At 48.5% G+C, this 27,546-nt stretch overlaps 2 protein-coding genes across 2 annotated transcripts in view; both read right to left on the bottom strand.

Moving 5' to 3' along the window:
- Positions 1-13,686, bottom strand: part of PM20D1 (peptidase M20 domain containing 1) — a 40,250-nt gene extending 26,564 nt beyond the window's left edge. The window contains exons 1-3 of the mRNA XM_078869509.1: positions 13,380-13,686; positions 7,334-7,480; positions 4,489-4,574 (exon numbers count right to left, since the gene is read on the bottom strand). Coding sequence (XP_078725635.1) covers positions 4,489-4,574; positions 7,334-7,480; positions 13,380-13,686 — 540 coding nt within the window. The remainder of the gene's footprint in view (positions 1-4,488; positions 4,575-7,333; positions 7,481-13,379) is intronic.
- Positions 13,687-18,980: 5,294 nt separating this feature from the next.
- TMEM51 (transmembrane protein 51) overlaps positions 18,981-27,546 on the bottom strand; it is a 51,976-nt gene continuing 43,410 nt past the window's right edge. Inside the window, exons 2-4 of the mRNA XM_078869844.1 lie at positions 25,846-25,965; positions 24,892-25,119; positions 18,981-21,617 (exon numbers count right to left, since the gene is read on the bottom strand). Coding sequence (XP_078725970.1) covers positions 21,242-21,617; positions 24,892-25,119; positions 25,846-25,937 — 696 coding nt within the window. The 5' untranslated portion in view covers positions 25,938-25,965 and the 3' untranslated portion in view covers positions 18,981-21,241. The remainder of the gene's footprint in view (positions 21,618-24,891; positions 25,120-25,845; positions 25,966-27,546) is intronic.

The raw sequence follows: 27,546 nt of genomic DNA, 5'->3' as shown, positions 1-27,546 counted from the left end.
GCGGCAGCTGCCGGCTCCTCAGCGGTGGCAGGATATGTGCAAGGGGTGCACGTTCGCCTCCTGGTGGATACGGGGGCATCGGCCACCATTATTTCGGAGGCCATTTTTGGGCTGCTACCCCACAACGTGGGTCCGTTAAGGCCGGTTCGCGGGGCTTGTGTCGCCGCGAACGGCGGCAGTTTGGGCATCTTGGGCCACGTTGTAGCGTCGGTTCGGGTTGACGAGATTGAGTTGGCCGGGCCGATTTTGGTCTCCAGGACCTTGGCAGTGCCATGCCTCTTGGGGACCGACTTTTTGTCTAGGATGCCCATCCAAATTCTCGTTGACCAGGGCTGTGTGGAAATGCCGTCAGGGAGGCGGCTGAAATTCCTACAATCGCCTACCGTTCTGTCTCCCTTGGTCGCCGGTGTACGGGCCTTGAATAAAGTGCCGGTGACCGTACCACCGGCGTCACAAATCCTGATACCCCTTAGGTTGCGCAAACCGCTCGAAATGGGCTCCACGGAGACGGGTATCCTCCTGTCCCCGTCAAGCTACTTTTCAAGGACGAAGGGGTTGGTGGGCGCCTTGACAGCCGTGTCGGGGGGCCAGGACCTTTTCTTGCAGGTCCTCAATTCGGGACCCTTGCCGGTCGTAGTCCCGGCCGGCGCCGTCCTGGCACACGCGACCCCGGCTCCTCCACCCGAGAGCGCTGCCCCGGATGGAGGGGTCGTGGCGGGCGTGATGCGCACGGGGGACCCCGACGCATCATGGATCGCCACGTTGTGCGACGAGAATGCCTCGTTGTCCTCCGGGGAACGTCGGCAACTCCGCGACCTCATCGAGCGGTTCACCGATGTATTCAGCCAAAGTAAGTTTGATCTGGGTCGCACTACTCTTTTGGACCACCACATAGACACGGGCGACGCGGCCCCTATTCGACTTAATTCCCACCGCTTTAGCCCAGCGGAAAAAGATCATGTCTGCTCGGCTGTCGAGGAAATGTTGGCGGCGGACATCATCTCCCCATCTACTAGCCCTTGGGGTGCCCCCATTGTGCTAGTCAAGAAACGGGACGGGAGTCTCCGGTTCTGCGTCGATTTTCGTAGATTGAACAAGATCTCGGTGGCTGATGCATATCCATTGCCTCGCATGGATGATTCCCTGGATGCCCTCTCGGGCGCGCGGTTCTTTTCGACTTTAGATTTGCTCTCCGGCTTCTGGCAATTGCCACTGGATGAGGCCTCTAGACCCAAAACAGCGTTCCGCACACCCCAGGGGTTGTTCGAGTTCAATCGGTTTCCTATGGGTCTCCATTCGGCCCCGGCCACCTTCCAGCGTCTCATGGAGATGGTCTTGGCGGGGCTGCAGTGGGAGTCTTGTCTAATCTACTTGGATGACGTTATTGTTTTTGGCCGTACGTTTGGCGAACACTTGCAACGCCTTGAGGCGGTGTTCGTCAAAGTGCGTGCTGCTGGCTTGAAATTCAAACCCCAGAAATGCCACTTGCTACAACCATCGGTGAGGTATTTGGGACACATTGTTAGCACGTCAGGTGTCGCCACGGACCCGGATAAAACGGCTTGTGTCCGGACGTGGCCGACTCCCACATCTGTCGCGGAGGTGCGTAGCTTCGTTGGCTTCGCATCGTACTATCGCCGGTTTGTCCGCGATTTTGCGACCATTGCGAAGCCACTGCACGCCCTTTCCGCCAAAGGCCAAAGGTTTCACTGGGGCGCGGAGGAGGAGGCGGCTTTTGCGGCGCTTCGCACGGCCTTGGCGGATGCGCCGCCCTTGGGGTACCCGGATTTTACGAAACCCTTCCTGCTCGATACCGATGCCAGCGACACGGGAATTGGGGCTGTCCTGGCACAGGTGGTCGACGGGGTTCAGAGGGTGGTAGCCTATGGCAGTCGCGTTCTGTCCTCGACGGAACAGCGATATTGTGTGACCCGGAGGGAACTTTTGGCCATAGTTTATTTTGTTCAGTTGTATAGACCATATTTGTACGGTAGGCTGTTTACGGTCCGAACCGACCACGCGGCCCTGCAATATTCGCTGAAGATTAGTCAGCCCTCGAGTCAGCTGTCTCGCTGGCTCGAAGTGCTCCAGGATTACCCCTTTGATGTAATCCACAGGAAGGGGACACAGCATGGAAATGCGGACGGTTTATCCCGATTGCCGGCAGGCGGTGGGTGTGCTTGCGCCCTGGGCTCTAGCCGTTGCAAGGCCCCAGGGGACGCCGCGGCCCAGTTGGTCGCGTCGGCCGAGGCGGACACCCCTCCAGGTGCGGCGTCGCCCGCGGATTTCGGCCTTGGACTTCCCCGGGAGGTATGGTCCGGCTTGCAGATGGAGGATTCCTCTCTGCTGAAGCTACGGCGCCGTGTCGGACATAAGGCCCGGAGCTCAGCTTCGTCGGCTGCCCCGGAGATCGCCGTGCATGACGGACTACTCATGCGTTGGGATGCCCAATTGGAACGCTATTGTGTGGTTGTGCCCACTAGCCTGCGTGGTAAATTAACCCGAGCCATTCACGAGAAGCTTATGCACCTTGGCTACCACAAGACCTTATTGACCCTTAAGCGGGACTATTACTGGCCGGGTGTTGAGGGTGACGTGGCACTGATTTTAAAGGGTTGCCACGACTGCGCGCGGAGGAAGGCCCCAGTTGTCCGGGACCGGGCCCCGCTGCAGTCCATCCGGGTTTCTCGCGTTAATGAGCTCGTGGCGCTCGACATTTTGGGGCCATTCCCTGCATCCCAACGGGGCCACAAATACCTCTTGGTGGGCGTTGAGTACCTCACACGTTGGCCCATGGCATGGCCTTTGGTCGATCAGTTGGCCTCTTCTATCACCGAGGCCTTCGTCCAGGGGTACGTGTTTGACAAGGGCGCGCCGGAACAATTGTTGACTGACCAGGGGCGGAATTTCTCGTCTAGGTTGCTCAAGGAGGTGTGTGACCTCCTTGGCACCAAGAAAATCCGCACCTCGCCCTACCACCCCCAGTCAGACGGGATGGTAGAGCGCTTGAACCGCACCCTTACGTCCATGCTGTGCCACCAGGTGAACACGTCCCAGTCAGACTGGGACCTGTTCGTCCCGGGGGTCTTGGCGGCGTATCGGTTGGCCCCTCATGCCTCCACGGGATTTTCGCCTTTTTATTTGATGTACGGTAGGGAACCGGAGCCCCCGGTGCACGTCCAGATGGACGTTGGCTCCTCCAAGAAGGGGTCGGCGGTGCCGACCCCTTTGAAGGTCGCGCTTGACCGGCTGCGCGAGGCGCGACAGGCCGCTGCCGAGAATTCCGCAAGCCGGCAGGCGGCTAATGAGCGGCTGCCCAAACACCAGGCAGCTGGCCTCCCGTGGATAGCGGGTCAAAAAGCGTGGCTGCATTGTCCCCAGGTCCCCGTTGGCACATCGGCCAAATTGCATCGCCCTTGGCAGGGCCCGTGGAGGTTGTGGAGGTCCGCCGGCCGCAATGCGTCCGGATTCGGTTCGGTCGCCGGCAGTGGATAGTGCACCCGTCCCGGCTCAAACGTTATGTTCCATCTACCCTGGGGGATCCACCCCCAATTCCGGAGCGGCCGGCTGATGATGTGTCCGGCGTGCCTGACCGGCCGGGTCTCGTTGACGGAGGTGACGTCCGACCTGTGTGTGTGCCCCCAGGCCCCTCCCGAGTGAGGCCGACAGAGACCCCCCGGTCACCGGAGGCCACGGCGGTGGGCCTGTTGCCCGCTGACGGGCCACCTGCACGGGAGGCGGACATCATACGGGGGAGCGGGCCAGCAGCGCATACCCGCTCGAGGGGGATGCGGCTCCGGTGACGGCCCTGATGGCCGTTCAGCGGGCCCAGCCCCTGGCGCCCGTTCGGCGCTATCCGGCGGATGAGGCCTTCGGGGTCTATTTGTTTTGTTTTTTGTTGTTGCTGTTCTGCTTGAGGGGCCGTGCTGCCCTAAGGTTTAGTTTCTAGCAGCCGGTTATACCTTCAGGCACATGAACTCGTGAATATTCGGTCTTCGGTCCGGTGTGGGGCCCCGCTTGCGGGGTGCTTGCAGCCGGGTCGGCTGTTTTTTTTCACGGGGGGGGGTGATGTAGAGGAGTAGAGGAGAGTGGTGGCGTCGCGTGCGCTGTCCGATGCTGTGACATCACGGGACGTGGGGTCGCACGCGCCGGGCAGTGCACGTGACGTCTCGCCTCAGAGGGTATTTAAGGGAGACCCCATGACGTAAGCGGGGTCACTGGAGGAACGGGGATAGTGGAAGGGGTGAAGAGGGAACCCTTATAGTGATACCTGTTAATAAACCCTGGCGGAAGCCCCTAACTCACCTCCGTCTCCGAGTACCTCCGTCTACAACAGCAACAACTACTTAACACATGTAACGTGTTGTGTGATTTAAAGTTTGTGTGTGTAGTGCTTTGTTCAATTTAGATTTTTATTCCCCCAGTGTTTCGAGCCTGTTTTATACCGCGCGATGTCAAATAATTTAATAAAAGTTGACGGTGTCTTACCATGAGACTGTGCTTGTCATCTATGGTCCCTCGGCCGTAGATGTAGCCTTGACGAATCTCTCCAGAAAAGGGCGGTACATCCCATCCTTCATGAGAAATTGTACAAACTGTTAAGTAATTTAATGACATCGAGTGAGTTGTTGAATAGCGCGTCTACTGTGCAGAAGCTTAACATGTTAATCTTGATTGATGGGTGATGTATTCCCCCAGTGACGCCTTGAACCCAAGCACACCTACAAACTGTACTGGCAGTCCAAGAATAAAGCAATGCTTCGTCCAGATAGCAGCCTATAGAGGATTTAATGGCAGACAATTAACAAGAACTGCTTACGGATATAAACACACCACACCGTAATGCAAGTATTTAAAATATACCCTGCTACCTGTGCTCCGACAATAACCTCAACACAGTATTCGTGTACACATATTTTGTTTTCAATGGCGAATTATGTCACAAAAAACCTACAGCTGTACAGTAATCTGTGTGAAGTTATTTGTTTGTATTTGGCAGGCATATAGGGGTAAATTATAAACGCACTGCAAGCTGTGCCGTGATTCTATCTTTAGATCAAAGCACGTGATAATGGATGGACGCTTAACTAACACACGTAACATGCGCCATTGACGACGGGGCATGCATGGGATTGTTTCACAGGAGGAGTGCCGGGGGAGGGGGCTGCTGGCAGGATGCAGATTGAAGCAGCCCTTGCCAATGTGCCCCGAACAATATCATCACGTGTCCCTGTTGCGCTGCAACATCTCAAGAGCACCGATGTGGGCAATTTAAGTTTATTTTGTTTTCCATAATTTGTTGGGAGAATTTTAACAACAAATAATTTGGTAAATGTAACTCCTCTCAAATGATCTGGCAGACACCAGTCATTGCCAGACCTAACACGTAGGCTTTCACGACCAATATTATTCAAAATCAACGTTTTTGGGTTTAGATCGCGTTATTTATAAATGTGTCGTAACTCTCCACCACCCGACACGGCCAATCAGTAAAAAAGTGTCACGTTTACAAAAGACAAATAGTTCACTGCCTTAGCCCACCGGTGTGTTGAAGCGTGAAACCATTCAAATTGTAAATGTTGTGGTTTCATGCTTCAACACACCGGTTGGCTAAAGAAGTGAACTATTCGTCTTTTGTAAACGTGACACTTTTTTACTGATTGGCCGTGTCGGGTGGTGGAGGGTTATGACACATTTATAAATAACGCGATCTAAACCCAAAAACGTTGATTATGAATCGCCAGACCTGCTTGTTGCGTAACAGGTGAACATTCTGCTCCGTGGGAAATTCCAAAGTCACTTTGGTCTTGAGATCACCCTTACCCCGCGGTTCAAACCACCGTAGTTTTTAACAACGAGAAGCCACATCCTCATGTAAATACTGCACGTGATAAAAACTGTTTTGCTTGCAGGAAAACAAAGGGTCGCACATTATGAGTCTTGCAGATTGCAATAAACACAGGCCATATTCCCAGCCAACTAAATATGCAAACACCTCCCAAGGCTGCAAACGTACTTTGTTAGCAGGCTAGCCTGATGCTCTAGTCGTGGACTGACTGCCTCCAAAATCAAAGTTTGCCACTTTAAACCCACACCCTATTCGTTGAGAATGAGCCTCATATATTTGGGTGTATAGCAAACCCTTGTTCGACACATATGGGGCTCTGGCCTTGCCGAATTATCAAATATTCCAAATTATGTACAATGGAACTCCTTAGTGCCACCTGCCCCCTATAAAAAAATGTGTAATTTATTTTACAAAAAAAAATTCCGGCCTTTCTGGATGTCGTAAAAGGTGCTTGAATTTAAGTAAAACTCTTCACACATCATATGCATTGACACACCTGCATCAATTATATCCAAAACTTTGGATTTATCTCGCAGACTAAGGGATTTAAACATATGTAGTGAGTCCAACTGAGTCGCAGACGTTACTCTTTAGAGGCAACACATTTATTGTAACACGTATATACTAAGGGGTAACTGCCCCTTCACCAGATACAGCCTAGGGTGGTGACCACCCAGCTAACTACACTATACAGAGGAGTTACAGCTACGAAGGGTCGGACCCTCACTTGGGTCCCCGACCACGTGTTGATGCCTCGTAGGAAGTAGAGCTTCCAGCTTGTAGACGTAGAGCTTCCAGCTTGTAGAACGAAGAGACCCCGGTCCCTTTCAGGGACCCACCTTATATCCTCCCGGGTCATGGCTGCTCCACTCTCGGCCCTGCCCACCTTCTCGAGCATTCTAGCTCCCTCTCGATCCCGCTCGAGAGCTCTTCCTGGACACGTGATCACCCCCTAGCACCCCCCCCCTCCCCACCTGGGGCCTTCTCTGTGGACACTCCAGATCACGTGTCTACGGCGTCAACCAGAGTGCCATGGCCTGGGGCAACTCTGGCCCTGGGCTGACACTCTCCCGCTCCCCTTGTGAGAGCCCCACTACACGCTAAGCGTGGTGCCGACCTGACACAGCAACCCACACGGTGCTGTCCGCGACGTAAGTACATCGCATGCCACGGCCCTCCTGGGCCCGTACCATACAGTGACATCCCCGATGTCACTGCATATATATGAATGAATACATATATTGTATAGTATTGTTGTCACTTAACTTACCTTTAATAATGATGAACATACACATTTAAAAGTCCAATATCAACAAATAAATTAATTGCTTAGTATATGGCATTATTTAAACTCACCTTTAATTATGCCACTTCTTTTTCACTTAGGGGCCATGGTTAATGGTAATAATGTACGTCATATAATTCAACGCAGACGGTAGAGGGGTAATGTGAGGGGGGGCTACATGTGAAGAGCGCTTTCAGTACCATAGTCTGGAGCGGGCACGACATCCAGGTGGGCAGTCAGCATATAGGGCGTCCGCCCACCATCAGCGCCACGCACCGTCAGCAGGTGGCTGAAGTTGGCCACGAGGTCGTGGGTCACCAGCTCTGACTCGAACACCACTGGGAATTCTGCAAAGTGAGAGCAGCATCCACAGTGACGAGATGGTAACTACCTTGCCTGGTATACAGGTCGTGTACATTTGGAGTTTGCATGTTCTCCCCATGGTTCGCGTGGATTTCTCTCCGGGTCCTCTGCTTTTTCCCACATTTGGCTGCGATACATTTCAATGTGATACGCCACTTCGTTGAGCTATCATTTGTGGGCAGGTCACTTCTGAAAAAGAGCTGTATAGCTCAGTCGGCCTTACCTGGTAAAATATAAAACATTGTTTAGTTTAGTTTACAGCTCTTTGTCAATCCACGCCGTGACAGTCGTGGAGGTTGTTTGACCTCAGGGATTTATTTAATCCGGGTCTGTCTGGGTCTGAAATCAGGATATATTTCCACTCTGTGCACACCACATCTCAGTATACCTATTGCTATGACTATGGCTACTAGTTATACCCCACTTCCAGACATAACAGCAACTTGGATAATTTTTAGTGAGAAATTAATCCATGACCATACTTCATATTATGTTGGTCAGTGAGGGATTAGCGAAAGGAGGCCCAACATTGGTTCTTCAGTCACTCGACACTGATGTTAGCTGTAGCTGGGAATCGATCACAAGTCACTGGGTCCATAATTACGTTGCAAAAGAACTTGAAAAGACATTATTTTAAATTATCTTTAAGTAATAATGAATAGCTTTGTCAATCGGATGCTGGATGACAGCAAGGGGGCTGTTTGAAAATAATTCATCATGCTGGTTGGATTCACACTGGAACACTTTACTATAACCACGGTTACCATTTAAATTTGCCTTTCATGTTTAGTTGTCATGACATTGACTAAACATTTCTTTAGACTGCCTATCACCTGGCTACTACATACAATAGAGTACCCGTAGTTTATCAAGTACAAACAAGAAATTGTAGCTATGACGCAATAATCAGTATATAGCATTTCGTAAGACGGGCCTACAAGGACAATATTTTCCATTGCATGCAATTTGCGCAAGATAAAAGACTGGACTGGTTCAGTGCAGTTATCACTCATCCGGTAGCCTACGTTGTTCAATGAGACGCAGAGTGTGTGACACCCAGAAGTTATAAACCGTGATTCATATGACATTAGATGAAAAGCTTTAGGCTCTATTGCTGTAAATTTGTTTAAGTGCAAAGTTTATTTTGTCTCGCTTAGTGAGAAATCAAGAGACCAAGTCTAGTTTGCAAGAGTGACGTTGGTCAATAAAATAACAAAAGCAAAATAAAGTACCGCAGTGAAGCATTGTAGCAATCAAAAGACAATTCTCGTGAGAAATATTGCACGCACATAAATTAATGTTCAAACTAAATATTCCCCTGCAACACTAAGTTGAATGAACACCACCAAGCCCTTCATCCCCTAACCTCCCCTAACCCAGCGCCCTTCCTCCCCTAACCCAGCTTAAATATACGCTGCCAAGCTTGGTGGTGTTCATTCAGACGCTGTTCTTCACCTGAGGATGGCTGCTTGCGTTGTGGCCGAAACGTCGTGAGAATTGTATTTTATTATGTTTATTTTTATTATTTTATTATTTCCCTTCTACGTGACTTTACCGAAAAAACCAAGAAGATGCAGGAATTACTCTTTGGTTCTTTCGGTAAAGTCACGTAGAAAGAAATTAAATTAAATAATAATAGAATACGACGTTTCGATTGCAAGACAAGCAACCATCATCAGGTACAAATGAATGAGAAAACAAACATAGTAAAATTAGGAAGTGTAATGCAATGCAACACAGACAGTCGGTTAGCACACAGTTAACGCATAGCCTGGTTGATTACGTTCTTCAGATTCATCTTCAAAATAAAGTTTGACATTAAACAGATATAGGGTGCATAATATGTAAATGAAAACATTTATTTGTCAATAACACTGCCTTAAAATAAAAATGTTTTAATAATTGTGCACCCCTGCCAATTCATAATCACTAAATACTGTATGTTGTTTAACATCTATACAAACGACATATGTCGACTATGCATTCTAATCTAGAATATGGTAATATGATCAGGACCTAAACGTCTATGGTGAGGTCTGCAAGCCACGAGAGGGCTTCAGTGGAGAGTTTGTGTAGTTTTGCTCTTCCTCAGTTGAAGGAGCCGAGACTACTGTCATTTACTATATCGTCCAGTTTGGGTTGCAAGGCCATTCGCACTGCGGCTTTTATTTATAACACTGAGGTTTTCACGAGCAATATTATCCAAAATAAGGGTTTTTTTTGGTTAGATCGCATAAATATAAATGTCTTTAAACCAGCCACCACCCAACACAGCCAATTAGTAAGGTTGTCGTGTAAAAAAAACGTGCCAATTGGTTACTACTTCAGAAAACTATCGTGTTGGAGGGTAAATCAAAAACATTTACAATTCGAGGACGACGTTTAGCTTGTGATTACCACCAGCTTCATCAGGCGATAGCCAGAATTATGAAGAAATTCTGGTTTCTGGACTGGTTCAATCCTGAATTCTGACTATCGCCTGATGAAGCGTACATCGGTATACGGTATATTTTTTTATCCCCCACGCATGCCTATTCAAATTGAATGGTGCACTTTTAGAAGTGTGCCGTACAAGTTACTTTTCGTTGGTGCCACCTGACAATGACAAGGTGATACGCGTGAAATTTGAACCAGTCCACCCGCTTCCCAACTCTGAACCGACCAGTGTAAAGTTTGGTCAAACAACGATTGGGGGGAGGCTTTCATTCGACAGTAGATGGAGAAATTGATGTTTTTTGACAAGTCGGCACACATCAGCCTCGTATCTACCAGGGGAAGCATTCAAAATATTTTCCCTGAATTGTGTCTCGATTGTGCGTTCGGCATCATGTCATGGAATGCAGAATACATTTGGAAATCTCACAGAGCAGTGCAACACTTCGTGTCGGCAAAAGTCTCCCAGAACTACTTATTTCCCTTCAAGTGACCTCTGGTCCTCACTATAGGTGGCAGCACTTTCCCAAACACCCTGCCAACTGACAGGAATGTTCACTGTATATCAAATTGATATGCTGAACTGTCAAAGCGGGAATTTAGCTAAATAAAGTGCATAGTCAAGTTTAGCGGGTGTTTTTGTGAAGTTATTAGTCACCGGGTTGGGCCCATAAACTACACTCCAAAACCCAGTTTAATGATTCCAACCCTGACACCTGTACATTTGGAGTTTGAATATTCTCCCCATGGTCGCGTGGATTATTCTCCAGGTCCTCCGGTTTTTCCCTCCACGTTTATAGAAACATGCATTTAGAGTGTGTGAGGGGGATGAGTGGGTGTGTGAGGGGGGATGAGTGGGTGTATGTGGGGGTTGAGTGGGTGTGTGACAGTGTGAGGGGGGTGAGTGGGTACATTCGGGGGGTAAGTGAGTGGGTGTGTGAGGGGGGTGAGTGGGTGTATGTGGGGGGGTGAATGGGTGAGTGGGTGTGTGAGGGGGGTGAGTGAGTCGGTGTATGTGGGGGGGGGGGGGTGAGTGAGTGGGTGTGTGTGTGTGGGGGGTGAGTGAGTGGGTGTGTGAGGGGGGTGAGTGAGTGGGTGAGGGGGGTGAGTGGGTGTGTGAGGAAGGTGGGTGAGTGGGTGCGTGTGGGGGGTGAGTGGGTGTGTGAGCGGGGTGAGCAAGTGGGTGTGTGAGGGGGGTGAGTGGGTGTGTGAGGGGGGTGGGTGAGTGGGTGTGTGGGGGGGGGGTGAGTGGGTGTGTGTGGGGGGGGGGGTGAGTGGGTGCATGTGGGGGGTGAGTGGGTGTGTGAGGGGGGTGAGTGAGTGGGTGTGTGAGGGGGGTGAGTGGGTGTGTGAGGGAGGTGGGTGAGTGGGTGTGTGTGGGGGGTGAGTGAGTGGTGCGTGTGGAGGTGAGTGAGTGGGTGTGTGTGGGGGGTGAGTGGGTGCGTGTGGAGGTGAGTGAGTGGGTGGTGGTGGGGGGAGGGAGAGTGGATACGTGAGGGGGTGAGTGAGTGAGTGGGTACGTTCAGTGGGTAAGTGAGTGGGTGTGTGAGGGGGGTGAGTGGGTGTATGTGGGGGGTGAGTAGGTGTATGTGGGGGTTGAGTGGGTGCGTGTGGGGGATGAGTGAGTGGCTGTGTGAGGGGGGTTGTTGTATATACAGTATAGGCCTTTTTCCAAAAATGTTATATTAAGAATGATTCCGCCTATTTTTTTTTAAATAATCGATCGGGGTGAGCATAGGGCACGAAAGGGTGAGGCACACACCCACCCCTCACACCCCAGCTGCCTTGCCACATAAAAGCAACTGGTGGGAGGTCATCTACAAAGCCATTAAATAATAAAACCTCGGGGCAAAGGGAGGTTCATATGAATCTGGGAAATCTCCACGGGTCAAAGGACCATAAGACACGACCTCCACGGACGTTTTGGACAGGTTCCCAAACAAGTCCTCCAGACCCCACTGGCATCTGGAAAAACAGCCTGGTCTCACATCGAAACTTGCTGACACAGCCTTTACACCACCAGTCGGCTCTCCACGGACGGTGAGTGCCACAGGGCAAACGGACATTACAATGGGCGTTTTTTTAAATACGGTAAAAGTTCGAAAATTAGCGACAAGAATAAATCGACATTATAGACTGCCAGTACACTCTCAGATTAAGAACCAGACTGCAGTCTACATTAGTGGCTCTTATTATTACTTATTTTATTTTACCCTTATTCACCACATATATTACTTCTTATTGCATCTTTCTATCTACGTGACTTTACCGAAATAACCAAATAATATGAATTCCAGCAGTCACGAAAGCTTAAGTCAAAACTTAGTTAAATCTCCAACCTCAGGATATCAAAATATAACTCGAGAATAAGAAGCATCGATCCCTGGCGACACAGACAGAGAACACAATTTAATAAAACCCTCGGAATACCTGTGGTAACAACTATGGTACATCACAAATCTTGGTTAAACATAAACCCAATAATAATTATGAAGTATTAGACCTATATGACGCCAACACCATGTGAGACTAGGCTCTAAGAAAAGCTGTCTCGGGTGTGGACCCCTCAATTTCAAGGACAGTGCATACATTATCAGAGTTGTGTTTTTTGTTTGCATTCCGACCGCAGGTATTGTGGTCAATGCAAACATGACTCCTTGTAAAAAAGGTGTCAGTTTTGTTGCCAGATAAAAGGGTAAAAAAACAATTATCATATTTTGCTACTGGCAAAGGAGGTTCCAATGGAACATAACAGGTGTTAAGATGTTAAAACACCAAACTGAAACCTTTCACAAGGAATCAAGTCTGCATTAACCACAATGCTTGTAGTCAGAATGCAAACAAAAACATATTCTGATAATGTATGCATTGTCCTTTAAACTGTTTTAACATCTTAGCACCTGTTTTGTTGCCAGAAAAAAGAGGAAACCCCTATTATCATATTTCGGTACTGGCAATGCATTCATTTGCATAATTACACTAAATAGCATAATTTCGGAAAATTACAAATGTTTTAATGTTCATTAAATAAAAATATTTTTAAAGACCTAATATTACACGCTTTTATTTAACTCACTCTGTCTGTTGTATCCTCAATTCTTGTAACTCAATTTTAACTCACTTCCCAATGTCGTATCGACTGCAAACTTGGTATACGCATGTCATACTGATAACAATACCATATTCTATCATTTAAAATAATATATATATTTGTAAGCAATTTTTTTATATCTTATGTTTCGGCGTGGGTCTAATTGTCCACGCTCAACCGACGTTGGCTGTAAATCACCACAGTCCCTTACGTTATGGCAAGCCTCGGGGCCACTTCCTGGAGTCGTGGAGTTCTTCCATTACTCATTAACGCGTGTTTTTAAAAAGTATTTTTTTAAATATTACTTATATGCAACAACACAGGGTGAGTGGATGGGCCCATGTGCTGCACGTCGTCACCCTCGCGCAGCAGGCTGCCGAACCGCAGCAGCGCCACCTCGTCCAGCGCGCCGGGACCCTCTCGGGAGGAGACCGTGGGCACGCGCACGGCCGCGCGCAGCCTATCGCGCGCGCGCGCCTCGCGCCTCCCGACAAGCGGCTCGAGCGCGAGGCGCGGGGCGCGCGCGGCCCGACCGAGGCGGCTCTCCCCGCCCGGCGAGCGCGCTCCTCCCGCCTCCCACAGGAGCGCGCGCGCCACCACGAGCGCGGCGAGCAGCGCGGCGCTCGCGGCGAGCAGCGTGGCGAGCAGAGTCCGAGCGCGGGCCATGACAGCAGCAGCAGCCGGTCACGGTGGAGCGGGGAGGGTTGTTGGTGGTGGTGGGGCCTGCGGCGGGTCGCCCCGGGGGAGGGTGTAGGGGGGGACAGCAACAAGTCACGGAGGGGGTAGGGGTGGGTGGTGGCCGCTGCAAGGTCACTCCTCGCGTGAACTCGTCAATCGCCCGCGATCTAACCCCAAAAACCTCTAGAATGGATATTGGTCGCGAAAGCCGACGTGTTAAATTGATAGTTTTAACTGGTAAAGGGACTGGAACCCTTAACTCTCTCGGCGTGTTGACGAGGAGGGTGCCCGCTACGCGTGTGTCACCGGTGGGGCATGAGGGTCAGCACTTTTCAAACCGAGGACAAAATCCAGATTTTCACAAACGCATTTGTTAATACACTGCTGGAGTCCTCCCTATGCCGTGTGCGGTTGTGGGGGGTTCATCTGGCCAGACTTCATGGTTATTGGTGTGGGATGGTGAAGGTGGCATAGAAGTACAGTACAATAATGGATTTAGCTAAACTGCCCACAACGTTGACCCACAAGCTATCACATCTGTTATTACACACGGGGGTCATGCACCAAGCATTATGCAAGCTCAGCTCGGCTGAGTATCCAAGATTGGGCTCATTCTGGGTGAACAAAAAAACTTTTATTTATTATATCGCTCTTTGTAAAGAAACGTCCTGGCCACAAATGATAGCTCAACGAAGTGCCTTATCGTGTGGGAATTTATAACTGCCAAATCCTCTTAATGCATGATTCTAAATGTGGAGGGGAAACCCAGAGGACCCAGAGAAAAATCCACGCGACCACGGGGAGAGAGGCATGCAAACTAAATATACAGCAGGCGTCAGGGTCGGGATGGAACCCACAACCTCCTGTATACCAGGCAAGGTAGTTAACATCTTGCCACCGTGGTGCCCGAGTAGTGGTTACAAAACGAGTTACAGTTTCCTGGATAATTGATTTAAAAATGACTTCACCCCACAGTGGATTAACACAAGGGGCTGTAAAGTTATCAATTTCCAAGCAGTGATAACGCTTGCGCAAGTAGTGATGAGATAGTTGGTGCAGGCATCACGCATCTCGCAACCTGCAGCATTGGTAATAAATAAAAATTCAGTTGCTTATATGAATCGTAAAATGTACTAGTAAAACCGTATTACCATACAATCACCATGCAATTAAACATGCATATATCGGTTTTGGAATTAGAACACCAACAAATGACACCACAATGCCACAAAACGAAATAAGTGTTTAACCTGGTGAGAGTTGGCCGAGCAGGAGACAGTGGCCGAAGCAGCCCTGTCTGTCGAGTTGGCATTCCGCTTCTGCCACGTGCAGAGCCAGTGCGGACAAAGTGAGGTGCGGGAGTTTGGACTTCGGACTGCCCTTTAGGCAGTGCCGCCCTTCAGATATTGCGGAACAAAGATCAGAATCCAAGGAGAACACGCGGTGTTGGGCCACTGCATGCTGTTGGCATGGCACCGCTACCCACATCTATTACATTTCCATGACCCGCAGATCCCGAGTTGACCCCCCCAGTACCATTGTGTACGTGGTTTTAGTCAGCTGGAGTTGGCTGCCAGAGCCCAAATTCTCAGGGTCCGATTTCCCTTCACGGGCCTACCTGAATTTCCTCCGTCGATGGTGAGATCTTAACTACATCGCATGGTATACAGGAGGTCATGGGTTCGATCCCGACCCTGGCGCCTGTATATTTGAAGTTTGCATGTTCACCCCATGGTCGCGTGGATTTTTCTCCTGGTCTTCCGGGTTTTCCCCTCCACATTTAGAAACATGCGTTTAGCGTATTCGGCTACTGTAAATTTCACGTGATAAGCATTTCGTTGAGCTATCAATTGTGGCCAGATCGCTTCTGAAAAATGTCTATATAGTTCAGTGGGCCATACTTGGTAAAATAAAAATAGAAAAATAAAATACAATGGTACCCCGGAGATCGAACTTAATTCGTTCCAGAAGGCCATTCGAACACCGAATTAATTTTCCCCATAAGAATTAATGTAAATGACATTAATTGGTTCCAGACATGAGAAATCTCTCATTATAAAGCATTTTTACACGAAGTTTACAGTAATTACATGCATAAAATCATACAAAAAACAAGAAACAAATGAATTGAATAAATGAATAAATATATGGAATAAATTAAATAAATTAACATTGAACTTCACTTTACCTGCAGTAAGGAGAGTTGATGGCTTGAGTGGAAGGTGATGAGGAGGAGGTGGTAAAACCTTTGTCTGGGCAAGCGTCATGCACGCTGGCCATATATACGCGTCTCAGCAGTACAGGTTCTTTCAAGTCGCGATTGCCCGTTCGACCTCCGAATTTAGTTCAGTTTCCAGGGCAAAAAATGTTCGGAAATATCGTTCGAACACCGTTTTGTTCGAGTTCTGGTGCGTTCGATCTCCGAGGTTTTACTGTATTTTAAATACTCATACTCTTTTGGGTCTTTCAGTAAAGCCACGTAGAGAGAAAAATAATAAATAAAAATATTACGTTTCGATTGCAACACAAGCAATCGTCATCAGGTGAAAAAATATACAGTGTGGGAAAAAAGTATTTTATCCCCTGCTGATTTTGTATGTTTGCCCACTGACAAAGAAATGATCAGTCTATAATTTTAATGGTAGGTTTATTTGAACAGTGAGAGGCAGAATAACAACAAACTCCAGAAAAACCATGTCAAAAATGTTATAAATTGATTTGCATTTTAATGAGGGAAATAAGTATTTGACCCCCTCTCAATCAGAAAGATTTCTGGCTCCCAGGTGTCTTTTAAGAGTGTGCTCCTAATCTCAGCTTGTTACCTGTATAAAAGACACCTGTTCACAGAAGAAATCAATCAATCCGATTCCAAACTCTCCACCATGGCTAAGACCAAAGAGCTCTCCAAGGATGTCAGAGACAAGATTGTAGACCTACACAAGGCTGGATTGGGCTACACGACCATCGCCAAGCAGCTTGGTGAGAAGGTGACAACAGTTGGTGCGATTATTCGCAAATGGAAGAAACACAAAAGAACTGTCAATCTCCCTCAGCCTGGGGCTCCATGCAAGATCTCACCTCGTGGAGTTGCAATGATCATGAGAACAGTGAGGAATCAGCCTAGAACTACACGGGAGGATCTTGTCAATGATCTCAAGGCAGCTGGGACCATAGTCATCAAGAAAACAGTTGGTAACACACTACGCCGTGAAGGACTGAAATCCTGCAGTGCCCGCAAGGTCCCCCTGCTCAAGAAAGCACATATACATGCCCGTCTGAAGTTTGCCAATGAACATCTGAATGATTCAGAGGACAATTGGGTGAAAGTGTTGTGGTCAGATGAGACCAAAATGGAGCTCTTTGGCATAAACTCAACTCGCCGTGTTTGGAGGAGGTGGAATGCTGCCTATGACCCCAAGAACACCATCCCCACCGTCAAACATGGAGGTGGAAACATTATGCTTTGGGGGTGTTTTTCTGCTAAGAGGACAGGACAACTTCACCGCATCAAAGGGACGATGGACGGGGCCATGTACCGTCAAATATTGGGTGAGAAGCTCCTTCCCTCAGCCAGGGCATTGAAAATGGGTCGTGGATGGGTATTCCAGCATGACAATGACCCAAAACACACGGCCAAGGCAACAAAGGAGTGGCTCAAGAAGGAGCACATTAAGGTCCCGGAGTGGCCTAACCAGTCTCCAGACCTTAATTCCATAGAAAATCTGTGGAGGGAGCTGAAGGTTCGAGTTTCCAAACGTCAGCCCCGAAACCTTAATGACTTGGAGAAGATCTGCAAAGAGGAGTGGGACAAAATCCCTCCTGAGATGTGTGCAAACCTGGTGGCCAACTACCAGAAACGTCTGACCTCTGTGCTTTCCAACAAGGGTTTTGCCACCAAGTACTAGGTCATGTTTTGCAGAGGGGTCAAATACTTATTTCCCTCATTAAAATTCAAATCAATTTATAACATTTTTGATATGGCATTGCCCTTGTCGTCTGAGAGGATGACTATGTCATCTCTCTTTTTTAGTTGAGAAAGCTCAAAGCACTCATCCTTGCTGATGTTGCTAATAGGTGTCTTAGTGTTTTTGAGGATTGCAGTGATTTCCGATCTCAACCGTTGGGAAAGAACGATCTGAGGACCCAATTCAAACCATCACCTTGCCATACATAGCAGGGGTTACCAAAGAGATTTCCAAAATCATGAGCAAACACAAGATCCAGGTTCGATTCAACACAGTGCATACAATTCGTGATCTGATCCCATCTGTGAAGGATGTGATCCCTGACATGCAATACCCCCCGGTGTCTACAAACTAAGCTGTGCCTGCGGCAGTAGTTACATTGGGGAAACTAAGCGACATGTCTCGGACCATGTTCCTGAACATAAGGCAGATCTGAAACACGGTAGGACCAATACCTCGGCCGTGGCTGATCATTGTTTTAACGCTGTGGGCACACACGAAATATATTTTTCCAAGACGAAGGTACTCTGCAAACCCACTGGCTATCAACAAAGATTCGTTCATGAAGCCACCCAGATATATAAAAAGAGACAATTCCAACCGAGAAGATGAGTACAAACTGAGCAATCGTTGGAAGGACGTTAATAACCAGTTTAAGCCATAACTGGCTGTGATGTTTCCATCCTACCTGCCGTTGTTAGCAGTTATTTCCGACTCTCTGAGTTACATTACCAGGTTAAATGTCTTTACATTAACAGGCTAAATGTCTCACTAACACAGCCACCGCTGCTCCTTTCCCTCGATGTTGCGGTGGCTCTCGTTTTTTAACAGGCTAAATGTCTCACTAACACAGCCACCACTGCGGTGGTTCTCTTACATTGACATGCTAATCTCTCACAATGCAATGGCCACCTACACAGCTTTATTGTCCTTGATGTGGCGTTGGCACCCGGTTTTCTTACATTGACATGCTAATCTTACATTAAAAGGCTAAATGTCTCATTGACACAGCCACCATTGCGGTGGTTTTCCTACATTGACCTGCTAATCTTACATTAACAGATTGTCATTCTAATCTCTCACATTACAATGGCCACCTCTACAGCTTCGTAGTCGTGGAGGTATATCAGCTCTCCGATCTTACATTTACACGCAAATTCCATCTCTAGCCCCGCCTACTTACCCTTGGGCTACACCCATCTCAAACCTATATAATACCCTGCTTTAGCAGCTCTCCCACTATATTTTTTCCTGCCTCAGCAGCTCTCCCGCTATATTTTTTCACCCGATGACGATTGCTTGTGGTGCGATCGAAACGTCGTGATGTTTTTATGTTTTATTATTATTTTTCTATCTACGTGGCTTTACCGAAACACCCGAATAGAATCTATTCCTGCAGTCACGAAAGCTTTAAGTCAAGTTTAAATACTCGTCCGGGGGAAATTGGGAATATGGAAAAGTGGCCTCACTGCTGAAATCAGATTTTCATCATTTCTGGGGTTTCTCTGTAACCCAACGTATGAATTGCCATGCTGTGTTATTAAACAGCAGAGGCACACACATGCACGTGAGTTCGTGATGAATGCTGAAAACATAATAACGTGTAAACACAATCATTACAAACCATTCTCTTTATTTAAATACCTCACAGATCAGTTCCACCACTTTGATCCAGTTGTTTCACAGATTCTGCTACATTTTGCATTACTGGTTACGAGTAAGGCTAATTATGTTTTATGTCACGGTAATTCTTGGTGAAATTCATGGCCAAATGATGTGGGGGGGGGGGGGGGTAACCACTATTTCATGAAAATTTTCGAGTGAGTAGCCGAATAAAACGTACATCACTTGCCATTTCTAACATTTCACAGAATGTATTCGAATCCTCAATTTCGGTGACATCCATGAACTCTGACAAATGGTAGTCTTAGTTATGAGTGGGCCCAGAGCCCTCCTGAAGTGGAATGTGATGGTAAACATCAGAGGTGTGGACTCGAGTCATGTGACTTGGACTCGAGTCAGACTCGAGTCATGAATTTGATGACTTGTGACTCGACTTGGACTTGCATAACAATGACTTTGTCCCACCTATGAGATGTGGACTCGAGTCATGTGACTTGGACTCGAGTCAGACTCGAGTCATGAATTTGATGACTTGCGACTCGACTTGGACTTGCATAACAATGACTTTGTCCCACCTCTGGTAAACATAACACAAGTGTTTCTGGGGTTGGCACTGCCACGACGGAGTCTGGCACTTTTTTTAAGCGTGCCACCCCCCACCCCCAGACCATAGTCTGAGAACTCATGACGACATTGGCCAACTCATGACGACATTGGCCAACTCATGACGACATTGGCCAGCTCATGACGACATTTGCCTGCTCTTCATGCTGGGAGGATGCAATTCTAGCACGGGCAGGGTCCGTGCGCCGTTTAACTTTGTGAAAACAAATCGAGGGAGAGGCCCTGTTCCTGGCTGAGGGTATAGGTTGTATGTATGGATATTGAACTTCTTTGACAACAAACTAAACACAAAATGCAGTTTAAAAGAAATGAGTTTTAAATCTCATTTCTTGGATGAAAGTTGAGCATTCGAATTTGTTTCAAGAAGAACACGAGGAACATGGAGGATGCATCCCCTCCCCCCTCATGTCCTGGTCGACTGGTATTTAGTCAACCTTTATTGATAAACACTGCCTTTACTATTTGCAATTCGTGTCGTCCTTGTTGTCTATTTCACCCTTACCATTTGTTTCGCATCACTCACACAACTTTACGTACAAAAATATCTCCACTTTAAACACATTTTTCAACAATTTAAAAAAAACGTCAGGCAAAAAACTTGTGTTCTGTCTGTATGCCAATGAAACTCCATTGCTATACCCAGTTTTTAAACGTAACATGTAAATGGAACGCATTTAAATAAGTGCACTCAATCCACGTGCATCATGAACACTTTTGCAAATAGAATCCACAAATTCACAAAATTCATTCCGTGCAGAAGAACCGTACACTCAATCGGTTACGCTCGGTCATTGTGTTCAGTTGGGAAACTTGCGTTAATGCGCAACGGCATTTCTTTTATCACACCGTTACCAGGAGAAGACAATTCACGAGCAGTATTCAGATATGAAGCCCTTATATCATCCACTTTATATAACTTCTACGTAATATGTACAATTGACAGTACAGCCCTCACATCAACTTCCCCCCTGACTTGACCAACCGCTACGGACCGGTGTAGTGAGGTACGGTCAAATTGAGGCCTAAGAGATCCCTCATCCAGGAGCGGAATGACAACAGCGCTGCATGTGTACCAGTATAAGAGAAACATAAACAAGACTAAAAAAAAATACAGGAACGATTTTCACATATGCCTCTTGTGTCTTGTACCAAGTGTGAACGTTTGGCTGATGCATGGTGACAAACGTGCCCATGCTGTACCACGGATGCGGGGGCAGCTCTCATCAATGCATCTCGCTGCACCGTCAAAGCGGAGGAGGAGGAGCAGCGGAGAGAGTTTTGGCCGGCGAGTTGCCACAGACAGAACGCGTCAGCCGGCATCGGGGGCAGCATCAGCTGGCGTCAGGCAGCTTGCTCAGCGGGAAGGCGACGGCGACGTCGTAGGTGGGCGGCGGGGTGAGCGGCTCCACCACTATCCTCTCCTCCCGCGCGTTCCCCTCCTCCCCCGGCAGGTTGAGCGTCTTGCGGTGGTTCGCCGCCACCTCCGACTTGATCCTGCGGATCTTGCCGTGGTCGCCCGTCGAGGCGTTGCCCCCGGGGTGCGGGTCGCGGGGGTCGCCCGCGGGGGCCGAGAGGTTCTCCGTGGAGGTGGCGATGTCGTACGACGGCAGGTAGACGTCGTCTCCCGTCGCGTCGCTGGAGCTCCGGTCAAAGGCGCTCGCGTTCACCACCTCCTCGTAGCGCGGAGCGCGGAACAGAGAGCCGTCCCTGCGAAGGATGAACGGGGTCACATTGACGCATCACGTGGACGCGTCCCCGACGCACGTCTTATCTTACTTATGTTACTGAGTTATGTAGCTCTCTTTCAGAAGCGATCTGACCACAAATGATAGCTCGACGAAGTGGCTTATCACGTGGGCATTTATAGCACGTGATGTTGATTCTAAATAATTTTCTTATTTATTTAGCGCCTTCACCAAGGTGCTGAACAAATAATTATCAATTTGTATATGATTATGCATGAAATAAACGATAATGAAAGTGACGGTGAGTGGTTAATGATAATAAGTGAGTGATGATGAATGAGTAGGGAAGTTGGGAAGACTGATGGTGTTAAGATGGGAGTGGATGGGGAAGAGGAGTTTGGGTGAATCAGGCACAATAAGGGAGCTTTAAGGAAATAATGAAAAAAGAGACAGGTCACCCATTGCACAAAAGGCAATGATGTTTTTATCTAGAGTGCCACGGTGGCGAGATCTTAACGACATCGCCTGGTATACAGGAGGTCATGGGTACGATCCCGACCCTGGCGCATGTATATTTGAAGTTTGCATGTTCACCCCATGGTCGCGTGGATTTTTCTCCAGGTCCTCCGGTTTTTCCCTCCACATTTAGAATCAACTTGCGTTTAGGGTATTTGGTTGCTTTACATTTCTACATGATAAGCCACTTAATAGAGCTATCACTTGTGGCCAGGTCGCTTCTGAAAAACAGCTGTATAGCTCAGTGGGCCTTACCTGGTAAAATAAAAATAGTTTAGTTTATCTATGGTGATGGCTTTATTCATCTCCTCACTAAACAAAGGATGCCGACCGACTGACTATTTAATAAGCAGTACGAGCATCCGCAAGGGCAAACATGCGTTATACCATAGTCCTGTGTTGTGCTGGTTTGTCTCCCCGTTTTGGTCAATGTGGTTGGTTCTCAACAGGTGATGTCCCTAATAGCAACACAACCCTCTACTACAGTTCTGTTTATTGGATCGTATTTGTGAGAGTTATCATATCCCCCCCCCCACTACCTCCATGCCTGTTATGGGTGGAGGGCTAATTCGCGAAAGCTTTCAACCAGAGTTGGAGACCGCTAATAAAGTCGGCGCGCGCGACGTGTCAAGGTTTGGAGAGCCACTCCCTTCAACAAATGGCACGCGACTTATGGGAAGAAAAAATAAATTGAGATGCGATTCTCATCAAAAGTAACCGCTCAAAAGGGACTGCACTGTGCCCATTGGATGGGTAATTCCAATAACATGTCGATACGTCGACAAAACACATTACGTCTTCACGTAACGTTTCTCCACCGGCGTCATTACAGCTTTGCAGATTGCCGCAAAGTGATTGTGCATCAAACACCACGTTTACTATTTGTCTCCTTACTGAATACTGTACCTTGTCTGGGAATTCTGCGAATTCAAACTCCGACCCGGGTCTTACAACAACAACATTCAGGTGGGTATTTGGATGAAACTTTAACGTACGTTTCCATTCAGCCATCACCGTCAGCCACGTTTCTATTCACCGCTGGGTGATGGCATCCCAACGCAGTCGCCATCCGTCACCATCTTGCGATGCCACAATCCATCTCACTGCTGCTGCCCATGGGCTAATCCCTTTACAACCCTGTGTTTGCAATTCCATCACCCGGTCTCATCCACCGGCCCCATCTCGCGATGATTTGTCCTGCCCTAGTCGACTTACTTACGTCTCTAACCTGCGTCTCTAGCTCACACTCTCTCTAAGGATACGAGCCATAGAGGAGTGGGAAACCCACCTTTGACCAATGATTTATATTCGTGCTATGAAGATGTCACAGGTTTTAGGCACGAAACAGGAAGGTCCTTATCCAGATGCAAAAGGGGTGGCCCCAGAACGGTTCAGTCATGAAGAAGCGTCATTTCCTGAAATGCCGCTTATTATGTGTTTTAAGGCTGCAGTGTTATTGACGAATGCGTTGACGTTCTTCATTATTGGTGATTGTGCACCGCTGCCAATGTAGCATCGCCATGTAATTTCATTTTTATTTTTTGGAAAGATCCGTTTCATCTTTAAAGAAGTCTGGGAACTGTCTTACGGAGAACGGCGTTGTGTAATAAGGTGGCGAGTCTACCGCAGAACATCTGGACAAAACTGTGCCAAAATTCCTTTGCTTGCGGTTGTGCCAATGCTCCTCATACTAATGGGTTCCAGCAGGTCGAATCACACGTGTCCGAGGTTCCAGGTTTGAGCTGAACATATTGAGATTAATATTTGTCTTTACACGCACGCGCGTGTGCATACATAACGCCGATAGAGACCTCACTGACGTAACCACAGCTACTTAGTGCATCAAGAGCTCATAAAAAAGTACCACTTTGCAGTAAGTAAATTGTGGGTATACTATGGATATGCTGGCCCCAGTCATAGGAATGTGGTATTTATATTCTACACGTCATAGCAGGTAACATGTGAGACTAGGCTCTAAGGAAAGCTGTCTCGGGTGTGGACCAATCAACTTCAAGGACAGTGCATACAGAGTTATGTTTTTTGTTTGCATTATGACTGCAGGTATTGTGGTCTATGCAAACATGACTCCTTGTAAAAAAGGTGTCAGTTTTGGTGCCAGATAGAAGGGTAAAAAAACCAATTATCATATTTTTTACTAGCAAATGAGGTTCCAATGGCAGAATTTGAAACTCGCACCCTTCCGATTGTGAGCCGCGAGCCTCTGCCACTGCGCACAGCGTTAAAGTGTAATGTGAGGATATATCCGGGTCGTTGACGGATTACAACTCGTCACGATGATTGGCTCTGCCGGTCCTGGTCCATAGCCAATGGGGGGAAGCCTAGCGGCGTGGCCCTGACGTAATGGAAAGGTGACAGCTGTAAGTAGAGGATTGGTTATGCTGGCTTTAGCCACAGCCAATGGGGAGACGAGTCAGGGGCGTGGTCCCGGGAGCCTACGGTGAAATATGGAAGATTCCATAGAGGCTAACCAGGATTGGTGGAAACGTACCACGTGACCTGGGTATTAAATAGGGGTGGAGACGAACAACACGTGGTCAGAACTGGAACGAACGAAGGGAAGAGGCCACGCGAGAGCGGGGGTCCAGGCTGCCACATGGCTGCGCGCGTCTCTTTCTATCCCTCTCACGCTGTCTGTCAGCAGCGTGAAGGAGTGTTGTAATGAAAGACGAATAAAGACCGGATTCCAGAAGTCGCTTCAACGACCTTTATTACAAAATGATGCTTTCAGGATGAGCTCACCGCGTCGGCCCAGCACTGACCTGTCCATGATGACCCCACCGTCGGCGATCGCCTCCGCGCGCACCTCCGGGACGGGCGGCTGGCGGTGGCGGGCGACGCACACCGACCAGGTGATGCCGATCACCAGGAGGCAACCCCCCACCCCGCAGAACATCACCACGGTCCGCGTGGACGACTGGCCGATGGACGGCGTAGACGGCTGGTCGACGGAGGTGCCGTTCCAAATCCGGTCCGGGTTTTCCACGGCTCTTCAAGAACACGTGGGGGGACACAAGGTGGTGTAGGACATCACTCTGGGGCAGACTGCTGGTCGCTCATTCTCCTCTGCCATCCCAATATGGTCTGGAATTCCCTCCCCCCAGAAATCCTACCTACCTTTTACCTACCAACTACCAATTTTTATTTCACCAGGTAAGGCCCACTGAGCTATGTAGCCCTTTTTTAGAAGCTGCCTGGCCACAAATTATAGCTAAACGAAGTGGCTTATCATCACATGGAAATGTTTCGGAGCCAAATACTCTAAAGGCACATTTATAAATATGGAGGGAAAAACTGGAGGACCCAGAGAAAAATCCAAGCTACCACGGGGAGAACACGCAAACTCCAAATATACAGAAGGCGTCAGGGTCAAGATAGAACCCACGGCGTCCGACGCACCAGGTGAGGTAGTTAACACCTCGCCACCGCGGCTTGTAAAATAATCAAGTGGCCTTTAAACATCAATGAAAGAAAGTATCGAAATTTTCGGGGGTCACAAACCTCTGAAGGACCCCCCACGAAACAATCGTAAGGGCCATATTCCCCTGAAAAACGTCCATGTGAGTGGCATATGTGAGACGCGTTTTTTGCTTGTGCACACCAGTGCAGAATGTACACCATAATATAGGTAATTTTTTTGGGATGATATTGAACGCGAAAATCTACATGTTAAACAGAATGTTCGGTCCGGCGCTCCGTTACATAACCGCTCTCACCTCCAGGACAGCATGAGGATGCCAAGCATGAGGATGCCGATGCCCAGGGCCAGGGTTGCGTAACGAAGGCCAGAGCACTTCTCTTGAGACATCGCCAGCTTGTCTCTCGACCCCTTTGATCTACGGGGTGGGGGGAGGGGGAGAAAGCAGCAAAAAAAACGAGGATTTGAACGTTCGCACAAGCTCCGGTGATGTAAAAAATATCTGAAATCGCCGTGACGTTGTGTAACTCTGCAAAGAATCTTACGCTTCGGATGGGTTCACACTGAGAGGTGCACACGGCGATGTGAAACACATGCAGGTGACGACCAAGGCAAGTGGGATGTTTTTATTCTTATTTATTGATTGCAACATTTCACCTGTATAATCACCTGAGATGCAACGTCTCATTTGCAAGAATGGCAGAGGGATGGCTGACTGATGCGTAACATCGCAAACACGCAACGGCACCCACACAAAACACATTAAAATCTACCGTATACACTGTATACATTTACACAACCTTAAGTTTACAAAAATTTTTTTTTTTTATCTTACCAGGTAAGGCTCACAGAGCTGTATAGCTCTTTTTCAGAAGCGACCTGGCCACAAATGATCGCTCAATAAAGTGGCTTATCATGTGCACATTTATAGCAGCCAAATACTCTAAACGCATGTTTCTAAATGTGGAGGGGAAAACCAGAGGACCCGGAGAAAATTCCACGTGACCATGGGGAGAACATGCAAACTCGAAATATACAACAGGCGTCGGGGTCGGGCTCAAACTCACAACCTCCTGCATACCAGGCGAGGTAATTCACATCTCACCACCGTGGAAATATGTCAACAGACGTCACCTCACTCATGCACAGCACAACATGCAGCAAAACCCACTGTTGTACTATACTATGTGGCAGTGGCAACTGGTTTCTCTTCAGTCTGAGCCTCCAGTAAACTTAGTTCAACATTAGTAGCGACTGGTGCAGGATCAACATTGGGGAGACAAAGGCGGTCGGGAGTTGGCAGCGCGACCCCACTGCCACGTGGTTGGAGTGGCGCGTGCAGTACCCCGTGCAGGCTGAGCGGGGCAAGTCTGCGGAGCTCGCTACGGTCCACGCCGCGTGTGTGGGAGCTTCCAGCCCGCTCTGTGTCTGCGAGTCTATAGCGCCGTGCGTCCAACATGTGTCATCGGCTGCGGCGGGGGGTTGCTCGTGCGCTGTACATCAAGGCCCGTCGTTGTACCGTACTATGCTCCTGCGTCTATGCTCCTGCGTCTATGCTCCCTGCCTTCATTCTGCCACGCTGACCAGCGCAATGAAATTGTGCTGAAAGTCACCCCTCACGACCCCGCAAACTGCATGGAGATGGTCCTCATTCAGCAGTGCTTTAACTCGAGAGTTATGCATGTACACACATGTACATGTACACACATGTACATGCTATGGTACAACTTTCAGCTGGAGGAAGTGAGAACCAATCTGAGGAGACAGCGTGGGTGGGCAGGTCGGGTTCAAAGATTCAAAGATGTCGAGGTGGCGGTGTCATCAGCAGAGAAATGTGGCGCCACGGTGGCTAGGAGATGTTAACGACCTCGCCTGGCTTACAGGAGGTCGTGGGTTCGATCACAACCCTGACGCCTGCTGTCTATTTGGACTTTGCATGTTCTCTCTCCCCGTGGATTTTTCTCCTTGTTTTCTCTCCACATTTAGAATCAACGTGCAT

This window comes from Lampetra fluviatilis, chromosome 28 (genome assembly GCF_964198595.1).
Source record: "Lampetra fluviatilis chromosome 28, kcLamFluv1.1, whole genome shotgun sequence".
NCBI classification, from domain to species: domain Eukaryota; kingdom Metazoa; phylum Chordata; class Hyperoartia; order Petromyzontiformes; family Petromyzontidae; genus Lampetra; species Lampetra fluviatilis.
The sequence above is the reverse complement of the archived record's forward strand: the minus strand, read 5'-3'. Positions and strand labels throughout refer to the sequence as shown.